General features: G+C 46.2%; 1 protein-coding gene across 1 annotated transcript in view; it reads left to right on the top strand.

Moving 5' to 3' along the window:
• VIT (vitrin) overlaps positions 1-18246 on the top strand; it is a 96509-nt gene extending 78263 nt beyond the window's left edge. Inside the window, exons 12-15 of the mRNA XM_060309234.2 lie at positions 3075-3178; positions 7140-7366; positions 13694-14207; positions 17651-18246. Coding sequence (XP_060165217.1) covers positions 3075-3178; positions 7140-7366; positions 13694-14207; positions 17651-17826 — 1021 coding nt within the window. The 3' untranslated portion in view covers positions 17827-18246. The remainder of the gene's footprint in view (positions 1-3074; positions 3179-7139; positions 7367-13693; positions 14208-17650) is intronic.
• The last annotated feature ends 369 nt before the right edge of the window (positions 18247-18615 follow it).

The following is an 18615-nucleotide window of genomic DNA, read 5'->3' as shown; positions in this document are numbered from 1 at the left end:
TACAAAATTAGGCCCCTTGGAAGAAGTATCATTAGGATCCAAGTTAATCCACCTCTGATAGGCACTTAGCACCTGTTGGATAAAACATCCTCTGCAGAGGCCACTGTGGTGCAGGAAGACCAGGTAGGAAGCTATAGCCATAGTTCAGGAAAGAGAAGATCATAGTCCAAACTTGAGGATGGAAAGGATGAGAGAGACACAAGAAATATTTTAGAGGTTGGTGTGACAGGGATGCATATTGCTGTGACGACTTGATGAGTCAGAAGAGGGACTACAGAAGGGATGTGGGTGGTGATGGAGCAGATATGGAAGATAACTGACTTCAGTTTTGGAAATATCAAAGCCAAGGAGCCTGTGGACCACACCCAGGGACCACAGGTATATGGAAGTATTCCAGATGTATGGAAGCCTTTTATTTATTCTGAGGTTCAAGAGAGAGGACTGATCAGTGTGCATGAAACAGCTGTTGGCATATGAATGGTCGGTGAACCCCAGGGGGCTGAAGTTGATGAGATCCCCCAGGGTTGTGCATAAATTAAGAAGGGATGCATGAGGGAGATAGCACTGCCGGGAACATCAGCATTTAGAGGTAGAGATGCACAGAAGAGGAAAGAAGAAATGTATGTCTCTTTAATACTGTTAATGGAGTGCCTGCAGGTACCACATACTGTGAGAGGTGTCGTCAGCTAGAGGAAGCAGTCAGGCACAGAGGTTGTCAGCTGGGGCCGGGGCCCAGGGAGACAGGTAGCTGGAGCTTGGAGGGTGGGCACAATTGGGGTTTCCCAGATGAGGGAACCGATGAGCAAAGGCACAGGGCTAGAAAACCAGGAAATAGTGAGTAGCTCATTCTAAGTAGACTATAGGTGGGAGTGAGAGAGAGAACGGTATGAGCCTGCTAGGTTGGAATCCAGTTACGGATGGGCTTTGAAAGCCAAAATATGAAGTTTAACAATAGGAGTCTCGGATGATTTTGAGCCAAGTTTTACAGTTAGAGCTGAACATGAGGAAGGGTTCTCTAGCAGACAGGCATATACCCAGCACTGCAGAGACTGACATAGAGACTCATAATAGAACCAGCAAGAAGTAAGGGAGCCTGAACTCAGAGGGTTGCACAGAAACACAGAGGAGGGGATAAAAGCAAGTGCTCCAGACAGAGGAACGTAGGAGACGTGCCTGACAGGTCCCACGGGTCCTATGACTGAGCAAGTAAAGATGGGGTCCAAGTTTTGAGCCTAGATGGCCAGGGGGCAAGTACAGCAGTTACTGAAATTGATCTGTGAGAATAGAAACTGGAAAGCCCTGGAGCCCCAAGGGAAAGAAGACTAACCGTGAAAGTACTAGAGTTCCTTCGCTGTGATTCCCCCTCCCTGGGCCCTGAGCTGTGGGGTGTGTTAAAGCGGCCTCGGTTCGGTTCGCAGCCTTCGCATGTGGCTTGATGGTGAGGTCGAGCTCAGCCAGAATGCCCACATTTCTCTGTTCTGCACTTTGCTTTATTGTTGTTGTTCGTTTGTGTTTAATCCTGAACTAGAACTTAGTTTTCACCTGGGGGCTTTTCATCTGGTTGGATTTTTCCCCAACACCCACCCTAGTCGAGCTTGTCTTAAACTTTCCTTGTCTTCGCTGAAGGTAGTTGGTCCTCCCAGTTTCACATCACCTCTCGCTTAGAGAAGTGGACTTCTGGGCAGTTTGCTTTGGTTTTGCCCAAGAACCAGCCTGTGTCCCTCATATTCACTAATGAGATGGAGGACAGAGGGGCATCCTTCCAGCCTCTTTCCGAACTCTCCTCCGACATAGATTACCTTGTGATAGCTAGGAGGGTCGGATAATAGGGTCGGAGCAGGGGAGGGGAGGGAGGCAGAGGATATCTCCTCTCAAGTCCTGGGGAACTGGCTTCCTGGTGACTGCACTGCCAGGTTCCCCAAAGGACTGGCAGAGAATCCACTGTAGGGCCTGGGAATTCCCACCTGAAACTGCCGAAACCTGCTTCTTCCTGGATCTACTCCAGGTGTTTATGGAAAGACTTGCTTTTAAAGGTCTCCTTCTCCCTCTCCTTGAAGACTTAGTAATCTGCAGCCAGGACCAGCTACATAATTTGCAGTTCCACATTTTCAAAAAGTATTAAGCATTTCAAGACAGCAGCATCAGAGCACTGAAGCAAGTGCAGGCTCTTCTGGCGTTGGGGGCTCCGTGTGACCTTAGAGGTCACACCTGCACGAAGCGCTGCCAGTGGCTGAGTGTCAGTGCTTCGAGAGATGTGATTTCACTGTGCATCCCCACTTCATCCTGAGCGTGACCACACACGTCCACCCCACGGAGCCCTCGTCCCTCCTGACACACCTTCCACCTGGTCATGAAAGGTATTCCACACCCCCTGCTCAGCTGCTCCCAAGCCTGTTAACCAAGGAGACTCTGCTCTAGAGAAGGGTTCTCATTCTGTTTCTCCACTTAATTCACTCCAACTCCTCTCCAGCTAACCTTTTTCAGCCTTCAACAAAATAGATGTTGACCTTCCGGGTAAGATTTGAATATTCTCACCCAGTCACAGGAGCCACAGAGTGAGAAAGATGAAGGGATGTCTTCTCCTTGACACAGCTGTTAAGATGCAGTTCCAGTGCTGGGGTAACCCGGGGGTGGCTATCAGCTGAGACTCTCTTCCTGGAAAGGAGGGTCTGGGGCAGCCTGGGGACATCCTGACATTTGCAAAATCCCACTTGACAACAGTCCTGATCTTTAACAACATAAACGTTATGACCTTTATTTTTATCTAGATGAGGAAACTGAGGCCCAGAGAAGTTAGATGACTTCTCAAGGTCACACAGCTAGGAAACAGCATAGTCAAAACTAGAACCCACACCTTCGGAGCCCCGAAACAGCCCAATCTTCTCTACACACACTGTGGAGGACCCAGTCCTCCCATTACTTCTGTCCACAGTGGGGCATTTTATAAACACCAGCTTAAGGCTTTGAAGCAGCTTCCATTCTGTTCATATCTAAAACAATCAGCTCTGATTTCTGCTTTCCTCAAAGTGTAATAACTTTCCAGCTAATTTTTATTTCTTGTTCTGAATCTTCAGAGACAACCCTGTTACCCAGTTTAATCTCAAGACTCACATGAACTCCCGGGATGTGAAGACAGCCATAGAGAAAATTACCCAGAGAGGAGGGCTTTCTAATGTAGGTATGTGATCCGGATGTCAATCTTCTTGCTACCATGGTTCTCTTTCTTTTCATGCTAGATAGAAAAAGGAAAAAATCAAAATAATCCTTCAAGAAATGACTCACATAATATCTGTATCTTTCCTCAAGTATTATCATGGATTCGGGGGCAAAAATCATTACCACATACATGCTGGAGAGTTCCAGCACGCCGGGTTCCTCAGATGGCAGCTTTCTTCAGGACAAGTAGAACTGCAATCATGACTATCCCAACTGTTCTCCGAGTCATCAGCTATTTTTCATTATATTTTGTGAAAACTTTTTTTTTATAAAAATAAGTAAAATTTGTAACCAGTTCCATTCAGGAAGCTCCACAGTGTCCCTTGAGAGTGTTTTTCTAATTAGCTCCTGTTATAGTAATAACTGTGCAACAAGAGACATGGTCTTTGTTTCAAGCTGAGTCTCTATCTGATCCTTGGTGGTGGTGATGGGGTGGGGTGGCAGTGGGGTACCGGAATTCCAAGGTCAAGATCTAGTCCTCAATGGGGCAGGTCCAGAAACTCCATTTTATCAGTTCCCCAGAGGTGACCAGGCCTTAGGAAACAGTTTCACACGAACCGAGCTCAAAGGCCACCAATGAGCCCATGCCAGTGTACTAATTTATAAATGGTAGTCTGGTTTTGGGGGCACTGGGAAGGCTGTCCACTTCTTGGGGAACCTGTCTGTACCATTGCAATCCAGGGAAGTGGAGAAGTGAGCCACAGTTGCTTGACATGGAACGCGCACAGGGAATAGAACTATCTTTGAAGGATCATCTTCAAAATTACAGTAAACCTGATTAATTATTTCCCTCTCCACCTCAGTGTTTGTCTCTGTAGACCAGTGTATTAGCATCTGGCAAATGAAGAGCCTTTGATCTCTGAACAAGTCTAAATAAACACTGGCCAAGTCACTGCTATCCAAGACACCAAACCAGTATTACCTCATCAGGAGCATGATAGAATTGATGTCTGATTTTTCAGTTTAATACTTATATCAGTGAAATTCCAGTAATGTATCATGCAGTAAAACTTTAAAACTTCAGGGGCTTCCCTGGTGGTGCAGTGGTTAAGAATCCGCCTGCCGATGCAGGGGACACGGGTTCGAGCCCTGGTCCGAGAAGATCCCACATGCCGCGGAGCAGCTGAGCCCGTGTGCCACAACTACTGAGCCTGTGCTCTAGAGCCCTCGAGCCACAACTGCTGAGCCTGCATGCTACAACTACTGAAGCCCGAGCACCTAGAGCCTGTGCTCTGCAACAAGAGAAGCCACCGCAATGAGAAGCCCGCGCACTGCAACGAAGAGTAGCCCCCGCTCACCGCAACTAGAGAAAGCTCCCGAGCAGCAACGAAGACCCAACACAGCCAAAAATAAATAAAATTTTTAAAAGAATTGTTTAAAAAATAAAAACTTTAAAACTTCAGAAGACATTCTGTTTCTTTGATGGGATTAATAAAATCAGCATAAAATCATTCTTTCAGTGGGTAACATGTTCTATCTCTGCCCTGTATTGATCTGGGTTTGGGTTTAGAGAACTGAACCCATTCCAGCTGGTTTAAGCAGAAAGGGATTTATTTCAGGGTATTAAATGGTTTTGAGAATTACTGAAGAAATGGACTCTAGGCTGAGCTTTCGGAGATGGCTTCCCAAGGCTTCTTGCAGAACCAGGACCTCTAAGGAGCTGTACCTCTTCCAAGATCAGGAAATTGCTTTCTCAATTCTGCCACCACCGCCTCCTTAGGAATCTGCTTCAGCCAGGAAGCCACCATGATCAGGAAGTTTCTGCTAAGCTGCCAGCTACAGAACCATGCCTTGCCTGCTCCATTCACAGCCACAAAGTGAATGCTCTGCACCCTACGTTCTCAACACCAAGGAAGCTGGTGACCAAACACAGGCGCCTCTGCTAACACTTCCCTGGAGAAGTCAAACACTCTACAGACTTGTCAGCAGAAACAGCAGAATCAAATCTCATGTGTGCGCATCATTTCATGAAACTAAAACAAATCCAGAACTAGCTGCAAGGAAGTCTCAATGTAGTTTTCAGATTTCCAGCCTCTGCTTTCAAGACATGCTGGAAGGTGGATGGAATATGTATTGAGCACAAATTGACCATGACCTCCAAATTTAAGATTGGTGGGGTCAAGGTGATCTTCTGATGGCTCCCTGTGCTCTGTCTACAGGCAGTTAACGTTAAACTAGGGGGGACTGCTGGGTGCCTTGGGCCTTGAGGGAAATCAGCCCCAGCTGTGAAAGCAGTTCTCAGCAGCCAATGTTTCCCTTAGCAACTGTGTTTTATGCAGCCAGCTCACATGGGTTCTCCGAGACATTTCTCTAGCAACTGAGTATGTAACCATTTGATCCTTTCATTTGTCAGGTAAGATTATACTAGCCAGTGGAGCCAGGATGCTGGCCAAAACCAAAGAAGCATTGAGTGTAATGTCATTAACCCTAATGTCTTAAGAAGGTAGCTCTTAACTTTTATTTTGATTGGGGACCCCTTTGAAAGCTATGGCCCTGGTACCCAAATAAATATTTATATACACAAAATACTGTGTATAAATTCAGGGGATTTGTGGGTACTCACCCCCAGTGCCCCAGGGGTTCACAGAGCCCAGGTTAAGAGCCCTACCTTATTATATGCAGCTATGCTGACTCTAGGGTGACCAGTCATCCCAGTTTGCCCAGGGGCATATGGGGCTTCCAGTGCTAAAACTGGCAAAGTCCTGGAAAACTGGGACAGTTGATCACCCTCCTTGATTCCAAAAAATTTCAGGAGACCCTAGACAGTGTGAAGTATATGCTTGAGAAAGCCATGCTGGGAGGCTGTGCTATCCCTCTCAACTGTTGCTCTCAGCTGAGGCAGGTTGTCGTCATGGAAACCTAGGCCCAGAGGCCCCGAGTGACCCACCCAGGCCACATGGCCAGTAGGCGGCATAGCCAGGCTAGAACACCTTAGTTCTTAGTGGGTGCAGCGCGTCCCGAGCCAGCCAGACCTATGCCCCTGGTGGAACTAGACACAAGATTCCACTGAACCCAGAATACAGCCTTTCCCACCCAGCGGCTGCTGGAGCACCGGGCTCACCCCGAGCCACCGTAGCCCAAGGAGAGGCTCCCGTCACTTCAGCTCCCCCCACCCCACACTCTGGGAAACGGCACAGGGGCTTAGTGAGGTTGGTTCCAGCACCCAGGCAAAGAACGGACACTTTCGTTCCTATGAAAGTTTTTCTCATCTGTTTGCTGGTCTTTAAAACTTTTATTTTTTGAATTTAATTTTTAAAATTGAAGTACAGTTGATTTACAATATTAAGTTAGTTTCAGGTGTACAGCGAAGTGATTCAGTTATATATTTTTTTCAGATTACTTTCCATTATAGGTTATTACAAGATATTGAATATTGTTCCCCGTGTTTTACAGTAAATCCTTGTTATCTATTTTATGAATAATAATTAGCATCTGTTAATCCCATACTCTTAATTTATCCCTCCCCCGATTCCCTTTCCTCTTTGATAACCATAAGTTTGTTTTCTATGTCTGTGAATCTGTTTCTGTTTTGTATATAGATTCATTTGTATTATTTTTTAGATTCCACGTGTGATATATAATATTTGTCTTTGTCTAACTTACTTCACTTGGTATGATAATCTCTAGGTCCATCCAGCTTGCCGCAAATGGTGTAAAACTGTAAAAAAAAAAAAAAAAAAAGAAAGAAAGAAAATTAGAAGTTAAAGGCTTAAAATGAAACGGGAAGGAAACGGCTAGTGGTGATGGTTCCACGACGTTGTGAGTGCATTTAATACCACTGAACTGTACACCTAAAACTAATTAATGTGATTAAAAAAGAAAACGAGCCAACAAGGGAGGGAATGAGTATTTTTCTGCATCTTTTTATGCTGCTATGATCAGTTCCATGATCATTCCAAGCACGAGTTTTCTTTTTCTCCCAGGCCGGGCCATCTCCTTTGTGACTCAGAACTTCTTTTCCAAATCTAATGGAAACAGAGGCAGTGCTCCCAACGTGGCCGTGGTGATGGTGGACGGCTGGCCCACGGACAAGGTGGAAGAGGCATCAAGGTTTGCAAGAGAGTCAGGAATCAACATTTTCTTCATCACCATGGAAGGTGCCTCTGAAAATGAGAAGCAGTACGTGCTAGAGCCCAACTTTGCAAACAAGGTATGTAAGTGGGAGACCCACCCAACGTAAGAATTCCCTGCACTTTGCAAAGCTGTAACAGCCATCCAGGCTGTGTCTCTTTTTCCTTCAAATGGGTGTTAAGCTCACTTCTAGGTAGGAGGGCCTCCAGTGAGAGACTAGTAAGTCTGGAACCTGCAGTTATCCTCTCAAAGCAACCCCCCACCCCACGACCACCACCATGTACCTGATGAACTGAGGCCCAGCATCAGCACCTTGGGAGGAGCAGGGTCCCCAAGGTCTCACAGTAAAGACTCCCCTGAGCTCCCCCTATAGTCCCAGGGGACCTCAACTGGGCAGCCCACAAGCCTTCACACGAGCATGCACGTGGGCACACATGCACTGCAAGTTAACTGATCTGATAAACAAGAAAAAGGTATTGAATCAAGTCAGGGAGATCAGGATTTCAAACTCAGCTGCCCCTCAGTTCTGTGGAAATGCCTGGCAGGAGATGGGAGCAGAACAGATGGAGATCCAGGCCCTCACACCCATCCCCCCAAAGCAGCCCATTTTTTGTATATTTTGTACAGTGGGACCCCACATAAACCTTCCTCCAAAGACAGGACCCCAGGTTTAAAAAGGAAAGGAAGAGAGAGGGCAGACAGCAGAAGCAAGAAGAACTACAATCCTGGAGCCTGTGGAACAAAAACCACATTCACAGAAAGACAGACGATGAAAAGGCAGAGGGCTATGTACCAGATGAAGGAACAAGATAAAACCCCAGAAAAACAACTAAATGAAGGGGAGATAGGCAACCTTCCAGAAAAAGAATTCAGAATAATGATAGTGAAGATGATCCAGGACCTCCCTCGGAAAAAGAATGGCGGCAAAGATCGAGAAGATGCAAGAAATGTTTAACAAAGACCTAGAAGAATTAAAGAACAAACAAACAGAGATGAACACTACAATAAATGAAATGTAAACTACACTAGAAGGAATCAATAGCGGAATAACTGAGGCAGAAGAACGGATAAGTGACCTGGAAGACAGAATGGTGGAATTCACTGCTGCAGAACAGAATAAAGAAAAAAGAATGAAAGGAAATGAAGACAGCCTAAGAGACTTCTGGGACAACATTAAACACAACAACATTTGCATTATAGGGGTCCCAGAAGGAGAAGAGAGAGAGACAGGACCCGAGAAAATATTTGAAGGGATTATAGTCAAAAACTTCCCTAACATGGGAAAAGAAATAGCCACCCAAGTCCAGGAAGTGCAGCGAGACCCATACAGGATAAACACAAGGAGAAACATGCCAAGACACATAGTAATCAAATTGGCAAAAATTAAAGACAAAGAAAAATTATTGAAATCAGCAAGGGAAAAACGACAAATAACATACAAGGGAACTCCCATAAGGTTAACAGCTGATTTCTCAGCAGAAACTCTACAAGCCAGAAGGGAGTGGCATGATATACCTAAAGTGATGAAAGGGAAGAATCTACAACCAAGAATACTCTACCCAGCAAGGATCTCATACAGATTCAACTGAGAAATCAAAAGCTTTACAGGCAAGCAAAAGGTAAGAGAATTCAGCACCACCAGACCAGTTCCTCAACAAATGCTAAAGGAACTTCTCTAAGTGGGAAACACAAGAGAAGAAAAGGACCTACAAAAACAAACCCAAAAGAATGAAGAAAATGGTCACAGGAACATACATATCGATAATTACTTTAAACGTGAATGGATTAAAGGCTCCAACCAAAAGACACAGGCTCGCTGAATGGATACAAAAACAAGACCCATATATATGCTGTCTATAAGAGACCCACTTCAGACATAGGGACACATGCAGACTGAAAGTGAGGGGATGGTGAAAGATATTCCATGCAAATGGAAATCAAAAGAAAGCTGGAGTAGCCATACTCATATCAGATAAAATAGACTTTAAAATAAAGAATGTTACAAGAGACAAGGAAGGACTCTACATAATGTTCAAGGGATCAATCCAAGAAGAAGATATAACAATTATAAATATATATGCACCCAACACAGGAGCACCTCAATACATAAGGCAACTGCTAACAGCTATAAAAGAGGGAATCGACAGTAACACAATAATAGTGGGGGACTTTAACACCTCACTTACACCAACGGACAGATCATCCAAAATAAAAATAAATAAGGAAACAGAAGCTTTAAATGACACAATAGACCAGATAGATTTAACTGATATTTATAGGACATTCCATCCAAAAACAGCAGATTACACTTTGTTCTCAAGTGCGCATGGAACATTCTCCAAGATAGATCACATCTTGGGTCACAAATCAAACCTCAGTAAATTTAAGAAAACTGAAATCATATCAAGCATCTTTTCTGACCACAATGCTATGAGATTAGAAATGAATTACAGGCGAAAAAACGTAAAACACACAAATACATGGAGGCTAAACAATATGCTACTAAATAACCAAGAGATCACTGAAGAAATCAAAGAGGAAATCAAAAAATACCTGGAGACAAATGACAATGAAAACACGATGACCCAAAACCTATGGGACGCAGCAAAAGCAGTTCTAAGAGGGAAGTTTAGAACAATTCAATCTCACCTCAAGCAACAAGAAAAATCTCAAATAAACAATCTAACGTTACACCCAAAGGAACTAGAAAAAGAAGAACAAACAAAACCCAAAGTTAGCAGAAGAAAAGAAATCATAAAGATCAGAGCAGAAATAAATGAAATAGAAACAAAGAAAACAATAGCAAAGTTCAATAAAATTAAAGGCTGGTTCTTTGAGAAGATAAAACTGATAAACCATTAGCCAGACTCATCAAGAAAAAGAGGGAGAGGACTCAAATCAATAAAATTAGAAATGAAAAAGGAGAAGTTACAACAGACACTGCAGAAATACAAAGCATCCTAAGAGACTACTACAAGTAACTCTATGCCAATAAAATGGACAACCTGGAAGAAATGGACAAATTCTTAGAAAGGTATAACCTTCCAAGACTGAACCACGAAGAAATGGAAAATATAAACAGACCAATCACAAGTAATGAAACTGAAACTGTGATTAAAAATCTTCCAACAGGGCTTCCCTGGTGGCGCAGTGGTTGAGAGTCCGCCTGCCGATGCAGGGGACAAGGGTTCGTGCCCCAGTCCAGGAAGATCCCACATGCTGCGGAGCGGCTAGGTCCATGAGCCATGGCCACTGAGCCTGTGTGTCCAGAGCCTGTGCTCCGCAACGGGAGAAGCCACAACAGTGAGAGGCCTGCGCACGGCAAAAAAAAAATCTTCCAACAAACAGAAGTCCAGGACCAGATGGCCTCACAGGTGAATTCTGTAAAACATTTAGAGAAGAGCTAACACCCATCCTTCTCAAACTCTTCCAAAAAATTGCAGAGGAAGGAACACTCCCAAACTCATTCTATGAGGTCACCATCACCCTGATACCAAAACCAGACAAAGATAATACAAAAAAAGAAAATTACAGACCAACATCACTGATGAATATAGATGCAAAAATCCTCAACAAAATACTAACAAACAGAATCCAACAACACATTAAAAGGATCATACACCATGATCAAGTGGGATTTATCCCAGGGATGCAAGGATTCTTCAGTATACGCACATCAATCAATGCGATACACCATATTAACAAATTGAAGAATAAAAACCATATGATCATCTCAATAGATGCAGAATAAGCTTTTGACAAAATCCAACACCAATTTATGATAAAAACTTTCCAGAAAGTGGGCCTAGAGGGAACCTACCTCAACATAATAAAGGCCATCTACAACAAACCCACAGCAAACATCATTCTCAATGGTGAAAAACTGAAAGCATTTCCTCTAAGATCAGGAACAAGACAAGGTTGCCCACTCTCACCACTATTATTCAACATAGTTTTGGAAGTCCTAGCCATGGCAATTAGAGAAGAAAAAGAAATAAAAGGAATATAAATTGGAAAAGAAGAAGTAAAACAGTCACTGTTTGCAGATGACACGATACTATATATAGAGAATCCTAAAAATGCCACCAGAAAACTACTAGAGCTAATCAATGAATTTGTTAAAGTTGCAGGATACAAAATTAATGCACAGAAATCTCTTGCATTCCTATACACAAATGGTGAAAAATCTGAAAGAGAAATTAAGGAAACAATCCCATTTACCACTGCAACAAAAAGAATAAAATACCTAGCAATAAACCTACCTAGAGAGACAAAAGACCTCTATGCAGAAAACTATAAGACACTGATGAAAGAAATTAAAGATGATTAAAAAAAAAAAAGAAAAGGAAGAGGATAGGAGGGAGGGGTGGGGGGATGCCCGCAAGCTTTAGTGTTCTGTGTCTCCAGATCTACTAGGGCTCAGCTCCCTGCACGAATCCTGCACTTCATTGTCCTTGAAATTCTCATCTCCCTTAACCTCTAGGACACGGTGTGGCTCTTACTTCATTTGCTCTCTCCTCTTTTCCGTCTTTTTTTTTTTTTTTTTTTTGCAGTATGCGGGCCTCTCACTGCTGTGGCCTCTCCCGTTGCGGAGCACAGGCTCCGGACGCGCAGGCCCAGCAGCCATGGCTCACGGGCCCAGCCGCTCCGCGGCATGTGGGATCCTCCCGGACCAGGGCACGAACCCGTGTCCCCTGCATCGGCAGGCGGACTCTCAACCACTGCGCCTCCAGGGAAGCCCTCTTTTCCGTCTTGTACCCTAAGTGTAGACTTCCCCAGGGCTCAGTTCTTTGCCCTCTCCTCTGCTCTCACTAGGTTTTCTCCCTCCAGAACCTCTCCCAGGGCCACAGCTTCAGCCTTTGCCCACAGGCAATGACACACTCATATGTCTCCCTCCCTGGTCTCTCTGGAGCTCAACAGCCATTTGTTTCCAGCTGACTGACTAGTCTCCACCCGATGTCCCCAAGAGCCTTAAACGTTACATGCAAAATGCCAAGTGCATCATCTTTCCCACCCAAATTCTTTCCTCCTCTGGACTGTACATACGGGCCCCACAGCTGTCTCAGACAACCAGAGTCACCCCAGGACACCCTGTCAGCTCCCATGTCACATATCTCACATCTGTCCACTCTTTCCCATGCCCAATACCACCTCTCCAGTTCAAGCTACTACTTTATATCTATTATTTCTCCCTCCAGTTTAGATTTCACAATGAAGCTCATGTTTATGAAGAGTTTTTCCAGTCCTGTGGGGTCCTTGCTTCAAATCCTTCATTATTCCCAAGGTCTTCTGGAGTGTGGTCCTAACCCAGCTTCCCAGCGCATCTTCCTAGCTCCAGCCACCTGGCATCCTGCTGTGACTTACTCAGGCTGCCTGGTGGGGAATCCCTCCTCTCCATCCGTTGGCTACAACTCAGCTCAGCCTCAACGCCCATCTCATATGCCACCTAAGCCATGGAAAGGTTTATGAACCCCATTAGGTTTTTACAAACCAATTAAAGTATATTTCCTAGGACATTTTAAAGTCATTTCTTGTCTTAAAATAATGTTTTAATTATACACCTTCGATTGTAGCCATCAGGTCTGTGATTCTCTCTGTGACCCACGCACACCCACCCCGTCCCCCAGAGAGGCAGCGGCAAGGGGGAAACAGTCACTTCCAGGAACACACCAACCAGCTTGCTCAATGTTTATTTGCAGGTCTCTTGAGTTTTTTTCTGGAACAAACTTGGGCACAAGTAAATATTAAGTTGCCTGGAGGCAGAGTTGTCCAGAGGACAGAGCTTGGGTTCTACGAGCAGACAGATTTGTGTTCCGGCCTCAAGGATTCAAGGGATGTCACTTAACAGCTGGTCCTCGGTTTGTTCCTTCATGACAAGGGGGTTATAATTCCACCCTGTAGGGTTAAGTTGGGGGGTTAGTGAGATAATCTAAGAACATCTAGAGTGGTGCCTGACACGTGTGGAACTCCCTTCCTGCTGGATGCAGGGCTGCTCTGGAAACAATTCTTTAGCTATGTCTCATGCGTGCCTTTTGTTTTCCCAATCACAACAAAAGCTTTCTTTAATCTCTCCTGGGTTGATGCCTACCAATGCCAACTTCATGGCTGGCTGCCAGTACAAATGAACAGAGGGGCCTGAGGAGGCATAAATATGAAGCTGAAACCAGTGATTCCCCTCTCCCTGTGGATTTTTTTGACTGATGGCTCTCCACAAAAGCAGAGACCTGGCTGAGGGCGTGGGAGTGAGTCCAGGGATAACTTGACGGGTCTCTGCCCCGGTGAGCACCTGACTGGGTGAACCGAGATGGAGAGAGCGCATTAGGAGGCCTGGTGCAGGGTCAGGGGGCGTGGCGAGGGGGCGTGGCCAGGCCCCTGACCTGGCGGGTGGCCTCCCCCTGTCTTTCAGGCTGTGTGCAGAACGAACGGCTTCTACTCGCTCAGTGTGCAGAACTGGTTCAGCCTCCACAAGACCGTGCAGCCCCTGGTGAAGCGGGTCTGTGACACCGACCGACTGGCCTGCAGCAAGACCTGCTTAAACTCGGCCGACATTGGCTTCATTATCGACGGCTCCAGCAGCGTAGGGACGGGCAACTTCCGCACGGTTCTCCAGTTTGTGGCCAACCTCAGCAAAGAGTTTGAGATTTCCGACACGGACACGCGGATCGGGGCCGTGCAGTACACCTACGAGCAGCGGCTGGAGTTTGGGTTCGACGTGTACAGCACCAAGCCTGACGTCCTCAACGCCATCAAGAGAGTGGGGTACTGGAGTGGTGGGACCAGCACGGGGGCTGCCATCAACTACGCCCTGGAACAGCTCTTCAAGAAGTCCAAGCCCAACAAGAGGAAATTAATGATCCTCATCACTGACGGGAGGTCCTATGACGATGTCCGAATACCGGCCATGGTCGCCCATCACGAGGGTGAGTGAGCTGGTCTTGCTGACCAGTCTGGGGCTGAGCGTCGCTCTGGGGCTTGGTGGACCAGTGGGACAAAGAAGGGACTGTCTCTCTATGCACTGGTTTTGCCTATCACCTAATAAACTGTTCAGAACTGCAGGGAGAGTGTTAGGGGTGTAGTTCAACACTGCAGGCCCCACTGGGCAGCAGAGAAGGGTCAGGCAGGGGCCACCACGGTGGCTTCCACAGTGTCACGGCAAACCACGGCCTGTGGGTGACTGCCGACGTTAAGGTCCCACACTGAGGCAGGGCACACCAACATGTGACACACTGAAGAGGAATTTGACTCATGGCTTTCATCTCCATTGAAGACCACAAAATTGTGTTACAAATTTGAAGAAAATGGATGTTTTAAAAGAGTGCTACTTTTGTAAGCAACTGCTAACCAGATATTGGAGGTTTGGGGGAGACCTCAAAGAAATTTTCATTCAAAATATTTAAAGAGATATTTCCATATGAAAATTTGGAAGAGGGCAACAGAAAGTTTACAACCATGAAAAGTGAGCAAACTATTTTTGTAAATATTTAGAAAATCGGTCATATTTAATGTTTTGACAGAATCTATGTATAACCAGTTTTGAAAGAGCCATAAAATACCAGGAAAATACAAACAACCTGGAGAAAACCCCAAGTGATAGTAATAATAGTAATGATAACAGAAGTAAACTGAGTGGTCAGTGAACCAAAAACCTGTAGATAAGTACTAGTGAAGAGACTCACTCATTGTGGGGGTAGTTTTCTTGTCTGCCTACATTAAACTTGGTTCAGATGCAAGATTTTCCATATTCTTTAAAGCTGCTTTTAATCCTGCTTGAAACAAGGAGGGGTGTAAAAATAAACAAGCCTTTAGGAACCAGCAGTTCTGGCTTCTGGAAACCAAAGTAACCAGACACCAAGTTCAGACGGTCTGCCCAGTGATTTGCCCTGTGCGGAGCACTCATAATGGTGGGATGGCAGGTGGCCTGCGTGCCAGCCTTCACAGGGCTCCTTGGGCTCATGTCAGCAGAGGGAAGATGGTTTACGGCTCAGAAGCAACCTGCCCAAAGTTCCAAAGTGAGTGGGAGGACGCAGGTGGGGAAGCTCTCGACAAGCCCAGGGCTCTCCTGCTTTTTCCAAACGTCTGGTCCCACTCATGTTCAGCTCCACTCACTCATTTTCCTAGATGCCCCTCCTTTGCACCTCACCCAGAGGGTAGCCTTGGCCTACTCGTCAGGAGAAGTGAAGATCAAGGGAAATGTCCTGGGCACTATCAGGGCTGTTATGTTCTGGGCAGCTTTAAAGAACAAGGACCAATAGATGCAAGTGACATGGAAGCAATAAGCACTGTGGGAGTGTCCGAGCCAACACTTAGGAGAGTCCAAGCCGAGGCTGGGTTGCCAGTAGAAATCTCTAGTACTGCTTACGCTGTCTTTACTGCGGGGCAGTCCTTCCATCTTTGAGCAGAAACGAGGGCTTAGTCAGTCTAAGCCCCATTCTGCAGCCACTTGGCAGGGGCCTAAAGCCCAACGCTGCCTTTTCCCAATGTGGACCGTGTTCAGAGGAAAGACACTGGAGAGGTAAGAGAAGGAACGGGCAGCTTAACTTCAGCTCAACGAGCCACAACAGAAGAACAGCTTAGGGACTTCCCTGACAGTCCAGTGGTTGGATCCCTGGTCTGGGAACCAAGATCCCTCATGCCGCGTGGCACGGCCAAAAAAAAGGCCAGCTTAGACCAGAACCACGTGAGGTGTGGATGGCTCGCCGGTCAGCAGGACAGGGCACCCGGAAGATGGTGGAGAGAGCGATGTGGGCCCTGTGAGTGGCTGGCGGGGGAGAGGAGCCTGGCCGGAAACCCTCACCCAGGCTCTGCCCTCTGTCTCATGGCCATCTTGCTAACCCCACCCTGGCCAGCCTGGAGGGGGCGTGGGAATAGGTCAAGCACCCGCTCACCAGGTAAGAACCACACAGCAGGCAGCCTGTTTCCCCACTGAGAACAGATCCCTGCCCTCCGAATTCCTCTCCTCCCTGCTCCATGTTACAGTCCAAACACTTTAATCCTACTATACTCCTTCCCATTTGCATCTAGACCAGCTCAAGTCCCTCTCTTCCTAAAAAGGGAAATAATTCTCTTTGACCCCGTGTTCTAGCTCCAGTTACCACCTGCCTCCTCTTTATAGCCACATTTCTGGAAAGAATCAGCTATATGTGCTGCCCCACATCTTCATTTCTTTTTCACTCTCAACTCACAGCAATTCACTTGGTTTCTTTGGCATCTACTCCTCTGCCACTGCTCCCTTCAAAGGCTACCAGTATCTTGTTTCTGTTTCTTCTGAATCCAAAGAGCGCTTTTCCCTTTCATCTTCCATGACCTCCTGCATCAGTCAACACTGCCCGCCACTTTCTTATCGGTAAACACTTACTTTTCTGTGGTGATGGAGCAGATGCTGGGTCACAGCTCTCCAGGTCCTTGTGCAAGCAGGGTTCCTGCACCGGGAATGAGGTTGGAGCCTATGGCTTATAAAGTCACCCTCAAGCCTAAAGTAATTCAATGCCACTGTTTTTTTGTCTAGGTTTGCAGTAGAGAGTTTATTCGCAAGGCAGACAGGAGAACCAGCCTCAAATCTACCGCCCCAAGGGCAAAGAGCTCGGGGTATTTATAACAAGTAAAGGAGCCGGGCGGTCTGAGGCGTGGGGAGTGTGATTAGAAAAAGGTGTGTAAGTGTTGCTCTGCGCAGGCGTAACCAAGCTACAGGCCTCTGCGCTTGTTCTAAAGGTCACCAAGCGGGCACTCGCGCATGCCCCATTGGAGGGTCAGTGGTCCTATCCTGTCTTAACCAGCTCAGCTGAGCTAGACGCAGCTGACGCTAAGGTCAGCTCACAGCTGACTCCAAGTTTCTGGAGTACAACTTGGACAAACATCTTACTGTTTAGGCTACGTGCCACTTGGAGGACATGCAAGTCTTAAAACAACCTTGATTAGTGAAGGCAGGTGAAATGGATTTGACTACCCATAGTTTCATTTTCATTTAAAAGATCTCGAACGGACTTTTGATGCATGTAAGACTGAATTTTGTGCGCCTCTACACACAGAGCAAGTGTGTGCCATGTGGTACAATCTGCACGGCACCAAAGTTTCACTTGTCCAAATGTCATCCCCATGCTGCTCCTGGACATGAAATTCTTATCATGCATTTACTCCATTTTCCTGTTTTTTCTCTCCAAAAGATTGTAAACTCCTATGAGATAGCAACTATACCAACTTTATTGCTGCTAGCATACAGCAGATGTTCATGCTTTGGGCACATTTCTGAGTTTGGACTCGGTTGCCTTCAAGCACAATGGCCAACAGAGCAGCAGGAAGGCAAGGATTCATTTCAGTACTTTCCCTTGGGGACATTTGCTTCATCTACCCTTTGTCCCCACAGGAGTGATCACCTATGCCATAGGCGTGGCATGGGCTGCACAGGACGAGCTGGAAGTCATCGCCACTCACCCTGCCAGGGACCACGCCTTCTTTGTGGACGAGTTCGACCACCTCTACAAAGTGGTTCCCAAGGTCATCCAGAACATTTGTACAGAGTTCAACTCACGGCCCCGGAACTAAATTCAGAGCAGGCAAAGCACCAGCAGATGCCGCTTTCCCGACGGGCTCTCGGACAACCCCCAATGCTTTATGGGACACACGTGGGGCAGCAAGGCACTTAGGGCTTGGAAACCACATGTTGTTATTTTTCTTTGCCAGTGTGGTGTTTCATACTTCGAAACACAGAGTTAGAAAGGTGATCATAAATTTGTAGAATGAGCCAAAATAATCCATCGTTTTGGGAATGCTGGGGATTTTACATTTTGAGAATTGTTTTCAAAATAAAAATTGAGAATAGAACACAGCACTTACGAAGGCTTAACTAGAGCTTTTGTGAGATTTGTAACATTTTAATTTCCCATTAGAATTCTGTAACTCTCCACAAGTTTCATTTTTGTCATGACAATATAGGAGATGCTTAATTACATGTTTGACAGGATTTCATGCAATCATGCTGACCGTGTCATGGGTAGTGTTCACAGGGTTTGTGGCAGGGCCACCTCTCTGCTCTACTCATGCCCCAGAGCACCTGCCGTGCACTCTCTCCTGGCCCAAGGTGACAGCGCACCCACGGGGGGTGCAGAGACAAGGTGACAGCAGCACGGCAGCGCCTGATTTACCTCCCTGTTCTCTGTTATCAGAATCACGGTGTTCCTGCAGTATATGGAGCAGTTGGGGAATGGCCCTGGAGGACCACACTGACCTGGCTTTAAAAGTGGTGCATCAGGCTGGTGCAGCCACTCTCAGCCCGAGCTGCACATTAGAATCACTTGAGAGTACAATGCTTGTTCCCAGGCCCCACGCTAATCC

This window comes from Globicephala melas, chromosome 12, assembly GCF_963455315.2.
Source record: "Globicephala melas chromosome 12, mGloMel1.2, whole genome shotgun sequence".
Lineage (NCBI taxonomy): Eukaryota > Metazoa > Chordata > Mammalia > Artiodactyla > Delphinidae > Globicephala > Globicephala melas.
The sequence above is the reverse complement of the archived record's forward strand: the minus strand, read 5'-3'. Positions and strand labels throughout refer to the sequence as shown.